The sequence below is a fragment of the Propithecus coquereli genome, unplaced genomic scaffold (assembly GCF_000956105.1).
Source record: "Propithecus coquereli isolate 6110/MARCELLA unplaced genomic scaffold, Pcoq_1.0 Scaffold482, whole genome shotgun sequence".
Classification (NCBI taxonomy): Eukaryota; Metazoa; Chordata; class Mammalia; order Primates; family Indriidae; genus Propithecus; species Propithecus coquereli.
Window position 1 is genome coordinate 1,936,607 of NW_012150641.1, and position 16,282 is coordinate 1,952,888.

The window sequence follows — 16,282 nt, forward strand, 5'->3', positions numbered from 1 at the left end:
GAATTAGAAACAGTTCATCTCCACTCCCATTCCCCTTGACCTCTTTACTCTCCCACCCATCAGTTCCTCTTAGCCCAGGCACGTGAGGCACTTATGACAGTGCACACCCGACCCCTCCATGGGGTCACTCTCCTGCCTGTTCACTTTACTTCTCAGGGCTGCAGGTCCTGGGGGAACAGAGGAGAGGGATCGTCTATAACTTCAACGGTATTCAGAAGGAAGCAACACAGCCAAGTTATTAGCTGGTGAAGGGGGAGCTGACATGTACCCAGTAAGCAGGTGGGAGAGGGAAGGGGAGGTTAAGAAATGAGAAGCCCAAACAGGCAGTTTCCAAGTCATTTTATTCAGAATTTTGTGTTTGTTTCCTGAATCAATAAATACTATACAAAACAATGTAAAAATGGCTACCATTTTCTCTCCCCTGCTCCCCCCACCTGGGGACAATCCCCTGGACCTCACTTGGGGGTTTCAGGGGTTCTGCCTCCAGATTTGGTCCAGCAAATGAGGTTGGGTGACATATAGCCCCTTGAATCATTTTCAAAGGAATTTGGCTGGGGCAGGGAGAGCCTCTGGGATCTGGAGGTGACTAGGTTAGGGAAACGGATTAGTGTTTTTTGGGAGCAGAGACGGCGCCTGGGGCAAGAGCCTACCCCAAAGAAAAGGGTGTCTAAAATGTTCACGGTTCCTTCTTTTGCCTCAAAAAGTGACATTTATTCAAAGAAAAAAAAAAAATGACAAGATGTCCATCCCTTGGCTCCCTTCCCTCCCCCCTCCTGCTGCTCCTCAGCCCCCCAAGATTGAACCCTAGCTGGGGCTAGGTAGCAGGACAGCCCCTCTCAGATGAGGTCAGCAACATTGAGGGGCATCTCCTCAATGGAGGTGTTGTAGAAGGTCTCGATGTCTCGAAGAGTCCTCTTGTCTTCTTCTGTCACCATGTTAATAGCCACACCCTTACGGCCAAACCGTCCACCACGACCAATTCTGAAAAACAGGATAAGGATGAGGATAAGGAACACCAAGAGCTTCAGCCAGAGGTTGGGCATGTGTTCCAGATCTATGCTTACCTGTGAATATAGTTTTCCCTGTTGGTAGGAAGGTCATAGTTGATGACTAATGAAACCTGCTGCACGTCAATGCCTCTGGCCTATGGCAAGAATGACAACGACATCAGCATGTGAATAAGACAAAATCTACCCCAAGGGGACTTAGGGTATACATGTAGGCGGCCAAGGAAAGGCAAAGGAAACAAGTATCCTCTGTCCCCCGAAGACCTTAGGCATGCCTGATTTTATTCCAAGTTGCTACTTTCCTGAGAGAGGCACTAGCTGGCCCCTTGGAGAGGGAATCACCTTGGATTCTCCCTTCTTCCTTTCCTGTTTGCTCTAAATTCCCCTCTACTCACCAGCAGGTCAGTGGTAATCAATACTCGGCTAGAGCCAGAACGGAACTCCCTCATGATCACATCTCGTTCTTTTTGGTCCATATCTCCATGCTAGAAAAGATGTACCAGGTAGGGAAATGAGCATCAGCGAAACTGGCTTTAGACAGGCCTCTGACTGACAGTGAGCCGGTAACAAGGGAGAAAATTCACCATGGCAGAAACAGTGAAATCTCGGGCATGCATCTTCTCAGTGAGCCAATCGACCTTCCTTCGGGTGTTGATGAAGATGACTGCCTGGGTGATGGTCAGGGTTTCATACAAGTCACACAGCGTGTCCAGCTTCCACTCCTGGAGGTGGGGGGGGGATCAGTCAGGGGCTATACCCAACAACTTACTGCCAGGCCCGCCTCCTGCACTGGGCCCCACCTCTCGTTCCACATTGATGTAGAATTGGCGGATACCCTCCAGGGTCAACTCTTCCTTCTTGACAAGAATCCGGATGGGGTCCCTCATGAACTTCTTGGTCACCTCGAGCACATCAGAAGGCATTGTAGCTGACAACAAAACCACCTAATGGAAAAAACAGTCAGCTTTATGGGTGCCTGCCCCCCTTCCCTTGTATACCTAAAACCGAAGTAGAAGCAGAATAAGGTTTAAAGTGAGGGTGAAGATCTAGAATTCTGTATGGTTCCTCTGGTACTTGATACTGTTCTTTGCCCCAACTACACCATCATCTAGAACCACTGCTATACAAAAAAAAAAGCTGTCTTTCTCACCTGGGTGTTGCTGTTGAGCTTTTGGAATATGTCATAGATCTGGTCCTTGAATCCACGGCTTAACATTTCATCGGCTTCATCCAGTACAAACATCTTGATGTATTTGGGAGCTAGATTAGAAAAAAAACCACCAACATATATAGTAATAAGGGAAATGTGAAACATATTCTTTCTTGATAAAGAATATAGAGGGGACAGGTGGTCTGCTCTCAGAATACAGAGACTGATCCTTTGCCCAGGACCTCCCTGCCAGGCCAGACAACAGCCCTGGGAAGTAGAACACTACCTGGGCTGAGACGACAGGGAAGCCAGACTCAGATGACACGCATGGGGTTCATCACAGAGCAACTCTCAGTGAAGGGGAAACTAGCATCCTTGGGAATGGCATTGGCTTAAGCTACAAGACTAGGAAAGCATGCATGAGAGGGAAGTGACCCAGAGGGCTGGAAAATTAAGTTACTTACACAGGTATCTCCGGTTAAGCATGTCAAACACTCGGCCAGGGGTACCCACGATGATATGGGGAGCTTCCATTTGCAGTTTCTGCACCTCAGCACGCACATTGGTGCCCCCAATACAGGCATGACAGGAAGCACCCATGTAGTCTCCTAATGCCATGACCACCTTCTGTATCTGAGCCCAGAGAAGACAGGGGTTCACATATTGGCTAGAACTGTCCAGGCCTCATTTTTAAAGCTTCCTATATATTTGTTATTTTCAACTACTTTGAGATATGCACTATTATTAAACTTACTCTCCAGGTGAAAAACAGGCAGAGATTAAATAACTCACTTATGATCATTCTGCCAATAAACAGCAAAGACAGGACTCAAACCCAGTCTGGTTTCTCAGTGTACACTGATTCACAATGCCTCCCTGAAATAATTTTAATAGTTTCCCATTCTAGACAGAATCCTTAACTTTATTGAAAGCCGGTTGTGATCTGTTTATTTCATTTCACAGAAACCAGTTTTATGAACTGGATGACACATACGCACGTCCTATTGCACCCCTGCCACAGAACCCAAGCTAGGTAGCAATGTCCACACTTAAAAAAGCATGCTTTGGTTATGATGTAACTTCTTGCTTACTACGTTACCTATGTCCAGAAAAATCACTACATCTGCCAAACATTTAAAAATATTACCTGAGCCTCAGTAAGTATTTATGAAACTAGTGTTTGTGATTCTTTCCCCTCTAAGACTCAGAAAGAAAATGGGAATCCAGCATTAGAATTTTATGTGCCCCAGGCATGAAACAGCTCTGGCCACCAACCCAGGCATCAAGCTAGGATGAACAAAGGACTGTCAGTCTGCTCTGCCCCTGACTGATATAAGAGCAACACCACCAATGAGGTGTCTCTTTGCCCATTGCCAGGGGGTTTGTACATAAAGCAGCCACCAAACTTGCCTAGCCGGCCAGGCTCCACCCAATAGCCTTCCCATTTGATGCAGGAAATGGGTGGAGAAGTGGTGGCTATGTTTGGGTAAGAAATGGCTTATAATTAACCCAACAAGTCTTGAGAGAGCTAGAAGTCATTAACTCATTTCCCTTAGTAAGGAGCACCTATCTCTTCTTCCTCTAAAGTGGGAGGAGTTGACTTCCCTTTTAGTTGTGCTTATCATCCCTTCAGGAGGGAAAAGCCACATTCTTACCTGCTGAGCCAATTCTCGAGTGGGTGCTAGGACCAAGGCCTGGGTGGCCTTGAGATCCAACTCGATCTGCTGCAGAATCGATATAGCAAATGTGGCTGTTTTCCCAGTCCCAGATTGGGCTTGAGCGATCACATCATAACCTAAACAGAAAAATAGAATAAGTTAAATGTGGTACAGTGTATATACTGTGGGCTCATGGGACATTCAAGCCTTAGTGATATCCATAAGAAACCAACATTACAGATTTAGCATGCTTCAGAAACTTTACTTCACCAATCACCATAGTTACACAATGAAAACAAATCAGGAAATAAAAACATATTATTAATTCATTTAGTATTATACCAAGTTGAGACAGAAATAAAGCTATAAAACCAAGCGCAAGCTGGCTACAATACTACTTATTAAAGGAAAACTAGCAATTCATGTGACCAAGGCATGAACCAGGCATAGGCACAGACCAAAAGCCAAGTTCGGATAAACAAGGGGTTGCTTTGTCCCTGGATGATATGAGATGGGCACCACCAACCAGATGCCACTCTACCCAGGGCTGGGACAGTCCAGAATCTCTTCTGGGGCTGAAAGGTCTCACCCTTGATACAAGGAAGAATGGCTCGCTGCTGGATGGCAGAAGGCTTCTCAAAACCATAGGCGTAGATACCACGGAGGAGGGATTCCGAGAGGTTCATGTCATCAAAGCTGTCAACAATCTCATTCCAGTTACTCTGTAGGATGTAAGGAAATTAAACCCTGAGTGATCTAAGAGGTGGGCTGGGCTCTAGCACTGTAGCAAGTAGGATCTGGTGCCTACACCAAAGCTTCAGCACCCAAAAGCCCCCCTCCCTTTAGGGAAGCCAGCTGCTTACAGACAGTCTGAGAAGTCACTCTAAGGGGCCACTCTCCTTAACTTCACACTAATATGAGGCTGGGGATTATAGGAAAGGAGGACAGGACTCAATTTGAATGTTATGTTTTACACACATCCTCAGGAACATAAATAAGATTTCCAACAAACCACTGTAAAGTAGGTTAGATGCTCATGGAAGGGGGCTTTACTAATGCCAGTTAGTGTGCATTTAAGACAAACCTTCTGTTCTGCTTTAACTTATACTTAAATCATGGAACAACTCCAAAAACCTGGGGTCACAGTAGCACTGCATTTCTTGAGAGATCAAGGGCAGTGGTGGTAGGGGCTCAGTCTCACCTCGATGACGCCTTCAGGCTCCATCCCATCAGGGCCATTGTCTCTGGATCTGTTGGTTTAAAGCACGAGTTTTGTCTCCTGCCCAACTGAAGCACTTACATCCTGACAACCGGGCTCTTTCTGTCAGCAACTGGCCCTGCATGATGCCATCAACCTTCACGCCCAGATTCTACTCTCACCAGTTCTCAAAACACAGTCAGGTAAGTTGCTTTAAAACTGAACCAAGTCTTTGCCCCATCCTAGCAGCAGCTCAGGCCAGGTCACCCTGGAAATGATAGGGTAACCCTCCCTGAAGACCCAAAGGCTGGAGGGCTTGCCGCCACGCTCAGCTCCCGGATGTGGTGCCTGCTACCGGGCCCACGTGTCCTGGGCCTGGCCGCTTAAAACCCAAGCGCGTGCACCTCCCATCGCAGCACCAGAGCGCAGGAAGTCCCGCCCTTCACCTCCCAGATCCGAGGGTAGGACATCCCCTTCCCCCCACGTCATCCCACCGTGCCCTCCCCCACCCCTCCAGCCGATCTCCCCCCTCACGGTGCCCGGATGTGGGAGGCCGCGGGCGGTGGCGGCCTCGCGCACAATGAGCCCCAGCCGAGCTAGCAAAGGGGTACATTGCACAACACTTAGAAGCGAAGCGGACTGGGGGAGGGGAACACCTCAGACGGCCATGTGCTCGCTCCCTCGACCACCCGGCGGCGTGCCCCCCCCCACATCCATGGAACAATCCACATCCCGCCCGCCCCCGTCGCGAAATGGCGTCGCCCTCCCATACCTCTGGCCGCTCACCCCCGAAGCAAAGTGGACCTGCCCATCCGCAGTTTGCCAATTGCCCGGCTTGTGCGGCAAAATGGACCTGCCCGCCCGGCGCCGGGTGGGCTCCTGGTGCCTCACGCGGCCGCTCCTCGGGGTTAGGCTCAGTCCTGGCCGTCAAGAAAACCAGCACACTGAACGGCCGGTTTCTTTTCCCCCGACCCATATTTCAACCGCGACGAAGCGACTGGATCTGAACACCCAGCCACCCCGCCTCTCCCGAGTGGTACCGTCAGAATCCTTCGGAGTCCCCAGCGCGAGCCCTCCCCCCGGCAGAGCGAGGCAACCGGACCTGCCTGCCGGCTCTGGGCCACCTAGTTGCGGCCGCCTCTGCCTTTCTTTCCCACACTAAGTAGCGACTTCGTCTCACCACTCAGCGCCGGGACTTCTCGCACCGGCACCGCCTTAGGCCGAGGCCTCGTAACGAACCTCGCACACTCGCCCCTAGCCGGGCTGTCCTCGCCCTCCGCCTCGGCCCTGGTGGCAGCATTGGCCATGGACCTTCCCCCACACTCTCCCAGGACGGTTCCCCCCGGCTTGGTTTCCCCCGCAACCCTGGTGGGCCACTCAGATCCCCCCGACAGGCCCCTCGGAAGGGAGCGGCAGGGTAAGTAGGCACAACCTCCTCCAAATGCCTTTCTTACCGGGAATCCTGACTCGCAGACATGATCCTTAGAAACTAGGGCGGAGTGCCCGCCTATCGACAACTTATAGAGCACCCGACCCCGCCCCAGCCATCGCATTGGCTTGCCCGCCTCGGCCCCGCCTGCCAGCGCTCAGCAACTCTGCATGACGTTAGTTCGTAGGCGCTCAGGCACGAGGCCACCATTGGATAACTTGAGCGCCTATCAAGGTGAAGACCCGCCCCGCAGCCTGATTGGCTAGAGGGCCCGCCTTTCTCGCCGGTACGGAAGTGACATACAGGAGTCAGGCCTCGAGGCCTGGCAGCCATCTTGGGGCCCTGCACCTTTACACGTGCAGAGGAGATAGTGCCTTAGTCATGTGGCTTAGTAGGCCCTATCACGAGGGGGGGGGGGGGCGAGGCCTCAGCCTCCAGGGATTTCCGGGCTTCTGGGACTACCATTTCCCTTTACTTCTGTCCTAAGTCTCCACGGGACCCAAATTTAACGTTCTCCCCTTCCGCAGAAAGAGATGGGGCATTGCCTGGATGTGTTCTAAATGTGCCACGGATGAAGGAATCAAGAGCCATATCCTAAGGACTGGGAGGATTCCCATGGCTGGAGGGAGGAGTGGAAAAAACGACTTTTGGGCCTAAGAACATTTGGGATAGCTGTCATGAATCCTAGCTGGCCCCCTCCCCAGTCCCTTCAGTGTCCAGTTCCCCAGCTTCCCTCTCAAGGTCTCTTAATTTTGAGGCTTACCTACTCTCCCTCTTCCTGCCCTCTGCTCCCCTGGCTGGGGCATTTGTTTGTGTGATAAAGACATGGTGTTGCCATTGCTGAGCCAGGGATGGAGAGCTGGCCCCTGAAGTCTCAAGACCCAGAACAGGTCAGCTAACAGCACTGGCTGGAAGAAGGCCTGAGATAAGCATATCCACTAGTTTGAGGACCCTTAAGGAAGACCACCATTTATGTATCTCCAAAGGATCCTTTATTGACCAGAGCAGGACCGTGGCATTTATATATATATATATAAAAAAATGTTTGAAGATCTGGCAGGCAGTTATCCCGTTGCCCGCCCACCACCCCCAGCACTGATTTCCTGCCCCCGGCAAATGGAAGGGGGATAATTGCCCCACCCAGGCCACAAGGCCACACTCCCCTGCAAGACAGAAGGGAGAAAGGGGCTTTACTGTAACCACCCCCTGCCCATCAGAAATCAACAAGTATTCTCTCAAAGAAAAAAAAATACAGAAATCAAAACATTTAAATATGAAAAACCAAACGGACTTGGGTAGGGAGAGACAAGAGAGAAAAGGAACTGGAGTTTCTCAGGAAGGGTCGAACATGTCCCCCTGCCCATTAATGGGCTTGGGGTCTGGGATACGAGGCTCACACAGTGAGTTTGCAGTGACACAGCTCCTTGTAGATCTGCCGACGAAGTTTGGGCATGTCCTGCTGGGTGAAGCTGAATGGCTGAGACAGGGCCAGGTGCTTGCAGTACTGGGTGTTAACAAGGCAGGCCATGAGAACCACCTACTGAGCATCCCCCACCTCAAGGTCAGGACATTACATAAGAGATATATCTCACTTAATCTTTCAGAGAATATACCCATTTCACATACAAAGGGAGCCAGGGTCCCATAGTCTGGGGTTCAAAAACAGCCTGACTCTAAAGCTAGCATTCTTACTTGGTATATGATAGACCTAGAGTTTTAGAGGGAGAAAATACATCGAGTTGAGTGTTAGGAGGCAGCCATATCAGTGCCAGAGACCAAGGATTGGAAACCCAGTCCCAACGTGAGATGGAGAAACCCAGAAGACCAGTGAAATCAGGGTTTCTGTGTTCTAACACAGGTTACTCCCTGCTCCACAACTAGGTGTGAGCCAAGTGAGGGATGCAGAACAGCCTCCCAACCCTTTAACCCAACTTTCTCCAGAGCTGGAGGAGGAGGAGGCCTCATCATGTGCTTACCTGCAACACAAAGGCACCACAGTCGCTGTCATTATTCTGCCTGGCCACATTCTAGAGAAGAGAAAGAACATAGGCCCTTCACCTAGAGACTTCCAGGAAAATGACTTCAATTTATACCCCTCCCTCTGGACACTCACCATTTTGAAGTAACCTTTCCAGCCCTGGTGGAAATCCAGTCGGTCTTTCTTCACAGCCTCTGCCTGTAGATACTTGGCAATATGCTACATGGATGGGCAAAAAAGAAAAAGTGATGCCTTAAGTTTCCCAACCGAACCCAGGGCACAGTGGTGGCAGACACAATGCCCAGGTTGCTCCTCAAAGGTCCAAAGCCCACCCTTTTCCCTGGAATGCCTTGCCACTGGCATCTGCACATTTTGCCTATCTCCCCACTACCCCCTCAAACCTTAGGGCAGCGGCGGTTTAGGGTGCGCTGCGAGTCAAAATAGGTGATGGTGCGTCGCCTCACATCAACAGAGATGAGAGACCAGTGCACCTCCAGGTGGATGGGGATTAGCAGTAGTTCTTTATTGAAGATGTCCACCTAAGGAGACAGTGCTAGAGGTCAGGTACAACACACAGGAGTCCTGCCTATTGCTATGAGGGTTCTAAAGAGGAACACAGGGGCAGGGAAGGGAGCCAAGTGGGAGAAAAGAAGACCCAGGCCCTAGATTGTAGGCAAGGCTCAGCATTTGAATGTTTAGATTCTCCAGGGTAAGGAAGGAAGGTAGGACAAAAGAGGTGGTGTCAGAACAAACACTGAGAGCCCATGATGGGCCAGGCACTTTTACACATTGAAGGAAGAAATGCTTAGTAGCTAAGAACCCAGGCTCAGTATTCTGGAACCAGACCACCAGGTTTCACATCCAGCTCCTCCATTTACTGGCTTACAACCATAGGCAAGCTACTTAATAACCTATACCTCAGTTTCCTTATCTGTAAGATGGTGAAAATAATACTACCTACCTCATCCATTTGTTGTGAGGATTAAACTACTGAATATCCTTAATACACTTAGAACAATGCACGGCATGAAATAAATGCTCAATCAGTTAATGCTCACAACAATCATACCAGGAAGTTCTCACATTCAACCTAAGTGATGAGGAAACTGCTAGTTGGAAAGTGGTAACTTGCTCAAGGCCACGGAAGTAAGAAATGGCAGACATGGGATTCGAACTCAGGTATACAGAAGGCCAAGACCTTTTCACTGTATGTCACTCTTGCCTCTACTGGGAGAAGAGGGCCTGCCAGTTCCCTGAGGGTGTAAGCTCTTGAACTTGGAGACAAAAATAAGGAGATGCTAGAGCGAATGGTCCTACCTCATTGTGGAAGTTTCCTTGCTTTTGAATTGAAGGGCAAAGAAACCAGAGGAGAAAAAGAACTGTTGATTTTCCTCACCCAAACTGTTCCTCTCTCCCACTTTTGCCCAGTTACCTAGGCCAAAAATCTAGGCAGCACATCCTTACTCCTATTTTTTTTTTTCCATTTCCCACATCCAATCTGTAGAGGAAAAAACCAAATTTCTCCCACTGTATTTTCACAACACAAAATACTTCTGTGACCTCTGGTCACCAAGAAGTGAGTAGAGATTTCTCCTCACCAATACCCAATCAATTCTGCAGCTGACACCAGCTGGGTGTCCTCCAATTCAATTCTGACACTGTCTACCTGGAAGTAGCATCAGATCCCATAGACTGAGGACTCAGTCTCACAGGACTGCCCACGAATTCTGATGCCAACCGTAAGCCCCAGGCTGTTTTACCTGTGATTCTGCCCAGGTAATCTGGGTTCCTATAACTACTTCCCTGAGTTTGATTAATTTGCTAGAGTAGCTCACATAACTCAGGGAAACATTTACTTACATTTACTGGTTTATTATAGAGGATACTACCATGGGTACAGACAAAAAGATGCACAGGGCAAGGCATGTGGGAAGGGGTGCGGGGTTTCCATGCCCTCTCTGTAACCTCCATACATTCAGCTATCCAGAAGCTCTCTGAACCCCGTCCTTTCGGGGTTTTATGGAAGTTTCAGTACTGGGCATGACTGATTAAATCATTGGCCGTTGGTGATTGGCTTAATCTTCAGCTCCTTTCCCCTCCCCAGAGGCTGGGGCTGAAAGTTCCAACCCTCTAATCATGGCTTGGTCTTTCCAGTGACAGCCCCCATCCTGAAGCTACCTAGAGGGGTTAGCCATCAATCAATCATTAGCATACAAAAGGACACCTTTGGAGATCCCAAGGATTTTAGGAGTTGCATGCCAGGAGACAGGACAGAGACAAAATATGTATTTCACAAATCACACAACCTGTCACACAAAGTCATACTGGTTCAACCTGTAAAACTTATCATAAAACTTCTGCCTCTCTCTTCCTTTAGCACTCCACTCCAAATTTCTCATCTGACTACTGTGCTCCTCTCCTGCTTCCGATCTTTACCCCCTTTCAATCTATCAGCAAAACAGAAGTTTAAAACTGGAGGCACTTCTCAGCCTGCTTAAAACTCTTCAAGGGCTTCTCAGTACACACAGAATAAAATCTACCCTCCTCAGCCTACCCCACCATGCCTTACATGATGTACTCTCTGATCAAATTTCTATCAGTCTTCCTTTGCTCACTCTGTTCCAACCACATGGGCCCTCTGTTCCTTAACCATGTTCTTTTCCACTTTGGGTTTCATGTACTTGCTGTTCCCTTTGTCTAGAACACTCTTGCCCCAGATCTGTACATGACTGGCTCCTCATCATTCAAGTCTCAGCTATGAGAGGTGTTCCTAGACACCCAATTTAAAGCACCCACCTCCCATGCTATCACATTACTGTTTTGATCTGCTCATAGCACTTAACACAAGCTGAAATTTAACTGGTTTATTCTCACTCCATGAGGGCAAAAAGTTTTCCTTATTTAATATTCTATCCTTAGTGTCCAGAACAGTGCCTAACACACAGCAGACATTTAATCTTTGAAGGACTGAATGAATAGGATCAGGGAAAGGGCTCATAGAAAACAAAACTTTAGAGGTAAGGTGTTACTTAAGTAGATGTGAATTCATAACTCACGTTTTTGGTCCACCTTTTCACTCCATCATAACCCTTGGTACGGAGTTTATCATAGAAGAAACTGTTGAAGAAATGGACCTGTGCCAATGACACAAAAGAGCGGGATGGAATTAAAAGTCCACAGACCCTCCCACGAAGTCTCCCCCTTCTGCCAGTCTACTCCATTTCACATAGCTCTAAGGACTGGTTTCAACAACCCCCACGCAAATTCACTGACAGAAAATAAATTGTTTTTAAACTTATCTTTTTTTTTTTTTTTTTTTTTTTTTAAAAAGACAGAGTCTCACTCTGTCACCCAGGGTGGAGTATAGTGGCACAATCCTATAATCGTTTACTGTAACTTCGAAATCCTGAGTTCAAGTGATCCTCTGGCCTCAGCCTCCCGAGAAGCTGCGACTACAGGCATGCATCACCACGCACGGCTAATTTTTTGTATTTTCTATTTTTATAGAGACGGAGTCTCACTATGTTGCCCAGGCTAGTCTTGAACTCCTTGGCTCAAGCAATTCTCCTGCCTTGGCCTCCCAAAGTGTTGGGATTATAGGCGTGAACCAGCACACCTGGCCCCTAACCTTATCTTAAGATAGGTTCCCATCCTAATTCTTGAGGTTAGCCATAGGGAAAAACACTAAAAATTGGCGAAAGGAAAAGAATTGATAAATTCAGTGCCAAGATTACAGATTGGAAATTACGAGATTATCATCTACCACCTCTGCCCCAGAAACAGAGACCTTCTTTATGTAAAATGGTAGAGATAAAACAGACTGAAAAAGCTGCGTAGAACTGCAGAAGTTCTTTTGGAAACTGAAATATCTGGTTGGGCCTACCTTTTCAGGCACCGTGTCCATAACCAGGTCTCCATACATGTTCATCACCTGGGTGAAAGATGGGAGGCAACTTGCCATGGAGGGTGCAGCATGGGTACAGGGCTCCCCCATGCAGAGGGCCCCCAGACACCCTGCACCCTGAATCACCTCTCAGGCACGTTTCTCTACCCGATTCTCACCTGGTCATTAAGCCAGTTCTGTCCATACAAGGTCCCCAAGTCATCCATGGTCAGCACATGCCGCTTATAGGCCACTCGAAAGCCCCTCACCATGGCATTGCCTGGCATCCGCTGGTATGACTGGATCAGCTGCAGCACCAGGCCCTTCCTGAGTAGGCCAAGGGTGGAGTCACACAAGAGACGATGCAGCTGGGGCACACAGAAATACCTACTACTTCCTAGAATAAAAATCTTAACTGACCCAGTTGTTTCTTTTTTTTGGTCATGGGTCCCCTTGAGGATCTGCTGAAGGCCCACTCCCTAGAATACTCAGGTATACATAGTATTCAGGGTGCCAGGTAAAGACCCTCCCAGTCAGCTTACAGGGACTTGGCACCTTGCCTACAGATTCCTCCCCTTCAGCTCTACCTTCCTTCATCTCCCCAAATACATCCCTATGGGAGAAAAGGCAGCAGCATTCTCTCCCCATCCCCCAGGTCTCAGACCTCCTTTGAAGGGCACTGGTCTTTTAAGCCTCACCTAGAAGGTGTAGAGAACTCCTGCTGGAAAATGTCCTCCAATTTCTCTACTACCTCATCAGTGCTGAGGGGGATGAGGCTGCCATAAGTTTGAAGGAATTCATCTAAGATGCCTGAATGGTGGAGAGAAAAAGGAGGGGGGTGAGGCCTCCAGACTCTGTTCTAGGAGTCAGCCAAGAGAAAAGAGGCTAGGTCCTCTAGGGCTCCTTACTCTGTACGCAGGTCACATGCTCCTCTCGCAGGGGGCTATGCTGGCCAGCTTTCTCCCCAGGCCGCTCTGCCTCTTCCACAGTGCCCAAATCTGAGCCTTGAAAAAGCTCCTGGGCCACATGGTCCCCGATGCTGCATACATTGCTTATGAGGATACTGGCATCAGGGGGTGCCAGGCTGCGCTCCCCTTCTGGCCCAGATGGTCCCCCAAAGCCATTGGGTAGAGTACACGAGAGGAGGCCTACAGGGCAGGGGAAATAGAATGGGGATGAGAAATTGGCCAGGTGAAAGGACAATGAGACATATACAATTAACGATGGACACAAATGGTAAGACCACAAGAAGGATAAACTGAAGCAGAATCTACCAACATAAGAAATGGAGACCACAAAGCATAAGGTAAGGATGTCCAAGAGATTCTAGAGGGACAGGGAGAAAGAGTTCCTACTCATAGATAGGAGGAAAGAAAGAAAAGATTAGCATTCAGAGATGTAAATTTCAGGGATATTTGTCACCACTAAATACCAAACACCTAGCACGGTACCTGGCATAATATATAGGCTCAGCAAATATTTGAATGTTTAATAAACATATAGAAAGACTGAAATCATTTGGCTGGAGTTCTCTGAGCGAGAATGTCACACACAACCATACAGATGATGTACTCCAATACTGGGAGAGGTCCCATGCCATCACTATGAGAATGGCACCTTCTGGAGATGTTCACACAGGGGCTCTTATCCTGAGAGGCCAAAGAGGGATTTCAAGTCGACAAGACTGTCTAATTTTTCTAAACCACAGCTCCTTTTCTCATCTGTGCTCAAGACCAGAAGACACCTACTTAGGGATTCTGTTTCCAGCCCTGATTGTCTCCCAGGCTTACTTTCTGCTCAGAGTGGGGCTTAATGAAGACATTTTGCAGCTGCTCTGGACCCCTCACTCTGCCATCCTACTTTCCTTAGGCCCAGTTCTCACCACAGCAAGAGGCTCCTGGTGATCCAGGCTCTTAGCCATCCCTACCCCCCCACACTGCCCCACCCCTTTCCCACCTTACCCGAGTCAGGGTCCAGAGGAGATTTTGGAGTCCACCTTAGTCCATCTTCCTCCATGGGGGGCCCAGAGAGCACTGGTGGAGACCCTCTAACTCCATCCTCAGCCATGAGAGCACCTAGCAGACCCAGCCGGGGTGGAGGTGGTCCCCGGGGGGAGTCAAAACGACAGCAGGGTGATGGCACCTGTGGCGTGGCACCCCCTTCCTGGGGTGAAAGATGGTTCTTGGGGTGTGCAAGGCTCCGCCGCCGGCCCCGGTGGCGCCCCCAAAGCTTCCAGTGGAATGTCAGCGAGGTGCTTTTTGAGTACAGCAGCATCCGGAAGGCTCTCATAGCTCGGCGGCGGCGCTGTGAGCAGGTTTTTCGATGAGTGGGGCGGGGAGGGCGAGGCCTCTGGGAAGTTCCCAACTGACCCCATCTGGGGGGCAGCCTCCAAGCTGCCACTTCCTCCTCCTCATCTTCATCCTCCTCCTCTTCCTCTTCTTCCTCCTCTTCACTAGCTGAGGCATCAAAAGAGGGTCGAGGGACAGGGAGGCGTCTGGCTGGCACTGTGGTCCCTGACCCAGGATCTGGCCCAAAGCCTCCACCTGACTTGAGTCGGGGTTTCGGGGGTGGGGGCCAACGAAGACGCTCCCGCCTGGGGCTTGAGTAAGCTGGGGCTATGCCAGGTCCCGGAGGCTCAGGGCCCCAAGACCCGGTCCCTTGTATAGTCTCTTTCATCTTCCAGTACCCTATAAAACAAAGGTTAGAGTATCAGAATCCAAACATCCTGTCCCCTAGATCCTGCATCTCCTCCTTAGCATGGCCCCTCTGGATTCAGATATAGACTAAACTACGAAAAGAGAAAAAAACATGAAACTCCTAACTTCAGATTTTCCCACTTAACATGGTCCACAAAGGGCCCTTTAGAGTCTGTGCCATCATCTCTCCCCTGCCCAGGTAGAGGAAAGGGAAACTGGCTAAGCAGCAGGCCTCAGGGATCTTATTTCTCAGAACTCGAGCTCAAACCCAGTAGTATTGTCAGGCTCTACTTCTTTATTTGAACACCACCAGCGCTGTCCTTTGAGAGCCTAATAAGAATGATTTCTTTGCTCAGGGAGATGGCTCAGCACAGGAATCCTAACATGGTACAGTGCTACCTGAGGAGAACATAACGTTCACAGGGAAACTGTGAGCTAAAGTGGGAAGACAGTTCTTCTCTGCCACCCTGGAATGAATGGGGGGTGTGGGCATGCTGAGGGTCATCTCAGGTGGGAATGAGGATGCCAGGGCTATGGTTCAGGGCATTGAGTTTGATAAAAGGGGAAGGACTTTGAAGGAAACTGAAAGAGAACAGAATCGGTGCTGAAGCAGCCAAATCAAGGCGCTAGGACAGAATTGAGCTGCGCGAGCCAGGCCGGCCCAGCCCCCTCCTGCTTCATCCCCGGGAACCAGAATGAGTCCCAGCACCGGTGTGGTCCTACAAGCTCGGACGGCTCGGCGCACAAGGGCCTTAAGAAGCCCCTACGAGGGCCTCTTGGCCCCGGTTAGGTGGGAGCGAGGCCCAGGAATGGGAGAGGCCACGGCAGGGCTAGGGGGACGGGTGGGGGGGTCCTCACCGGGAGCTGGGAAGCCGGGCGGACGGGCCCGAGAGCGGGCGTCTCCGGCCTCAAGCTTCCCGGCTCATCTCTCCGGCGACGGCGGCGGCCCCGCCACTCCTGCTGTCTTCAGGCACAACCGTCTCAATTCAGGATTCCAACGCTTCTGGGCCGCGTGCCGCGCCGCCGAGCCGCCGAGCCGCCCCGCCGCGGCCGCCGCTTGCTCTGCTTCAGCCTCCACCTCCACTACCACCACCACTACCACCGCCACCGCCACCGCCACCTCCTCCTCCCCCTCCTCCTCCTTCTCCTTCCCTTCCCCTCCCGCGAGCCCCAGGCCCACCGGCGGTGGTGGCGCACGATTACTACGTCACACCCGGCGAAGAGCGCCGGCGCGGCTACCACGCGCCCGGTCTCGCCTACCCAGGAACGTAGACGCCACGGGG

The 16,282-nt window shown here is 50.2% G+C and overlaps 2 protein-coding genes across 2 annotated transcripts; both read right to left on the reverse strand.

The window, feature by feature from the left end:
• Positions 1-322: 322 nt before the first annotated feature.
• On the reverse strand, positions 323-6,631 carry EIF4A1 (eukaryotic translation initiation factor 4A1). Its single transcript, XM_012655625.1, has 11 exons — positions 6,468-6,631; positions 5,017-5,065; positions 4,405-4,537; positions 3,813-3,952; positions 2,622-2,790; positions 2,158-2,267; positions 1,808-1,951; positions 1,592-1,729; positions 1,403-1,492; positions 1,065-1,144; positions 323-981 (listed from the first exon to the last, which is right to left on the reverse strand). Exons 1-11 carry the CDS (start codon positions 6,488-6,490, stop codon positions 837-839), a joined length of 1,221 nt encoding a protein of 406 aa, XP_012511079.1. The 5' UTR covers positions 6,491-6,631; the 3' UTR covers positions 323-836.
• A 786-nt stretch (positions 6,632-7,417) lies between these two features.
• Positions 7,418-16,138, reverse strand: SENP3 (SUMO1/sentrin/SMT3 specific peptidase 3). The gene is made up of 11 exons (XM_012655627.1): positions 15,858-16,138; positions 14,265-14,990; positions 13,212-13,451; positions 13,002-13,113; positions 12,483-12,630; positions 12,304-12,351; positions 11,477-11,554; positions 8,822-8,959; positions 8,556-8,639; positions 8,419-8,469; positions 7,418-7,946 (listed from the first exon to the last, which is right to left on the reverse strand). Exons 2-11 carry the CDS (start codon positions 14,977-14,979, stop codon positions 7,836-7,838), a joined length of 1,725 nt encoding a protein of 574 aa, XP_012511081.1. The 5' UTR covers positions 14,980-14,990; positions 15,858-16,138; the 3' UTR covers positions 7,418-7,835.
• Positions 16,139-16,282: the final 144 nt, after the last annotated feature.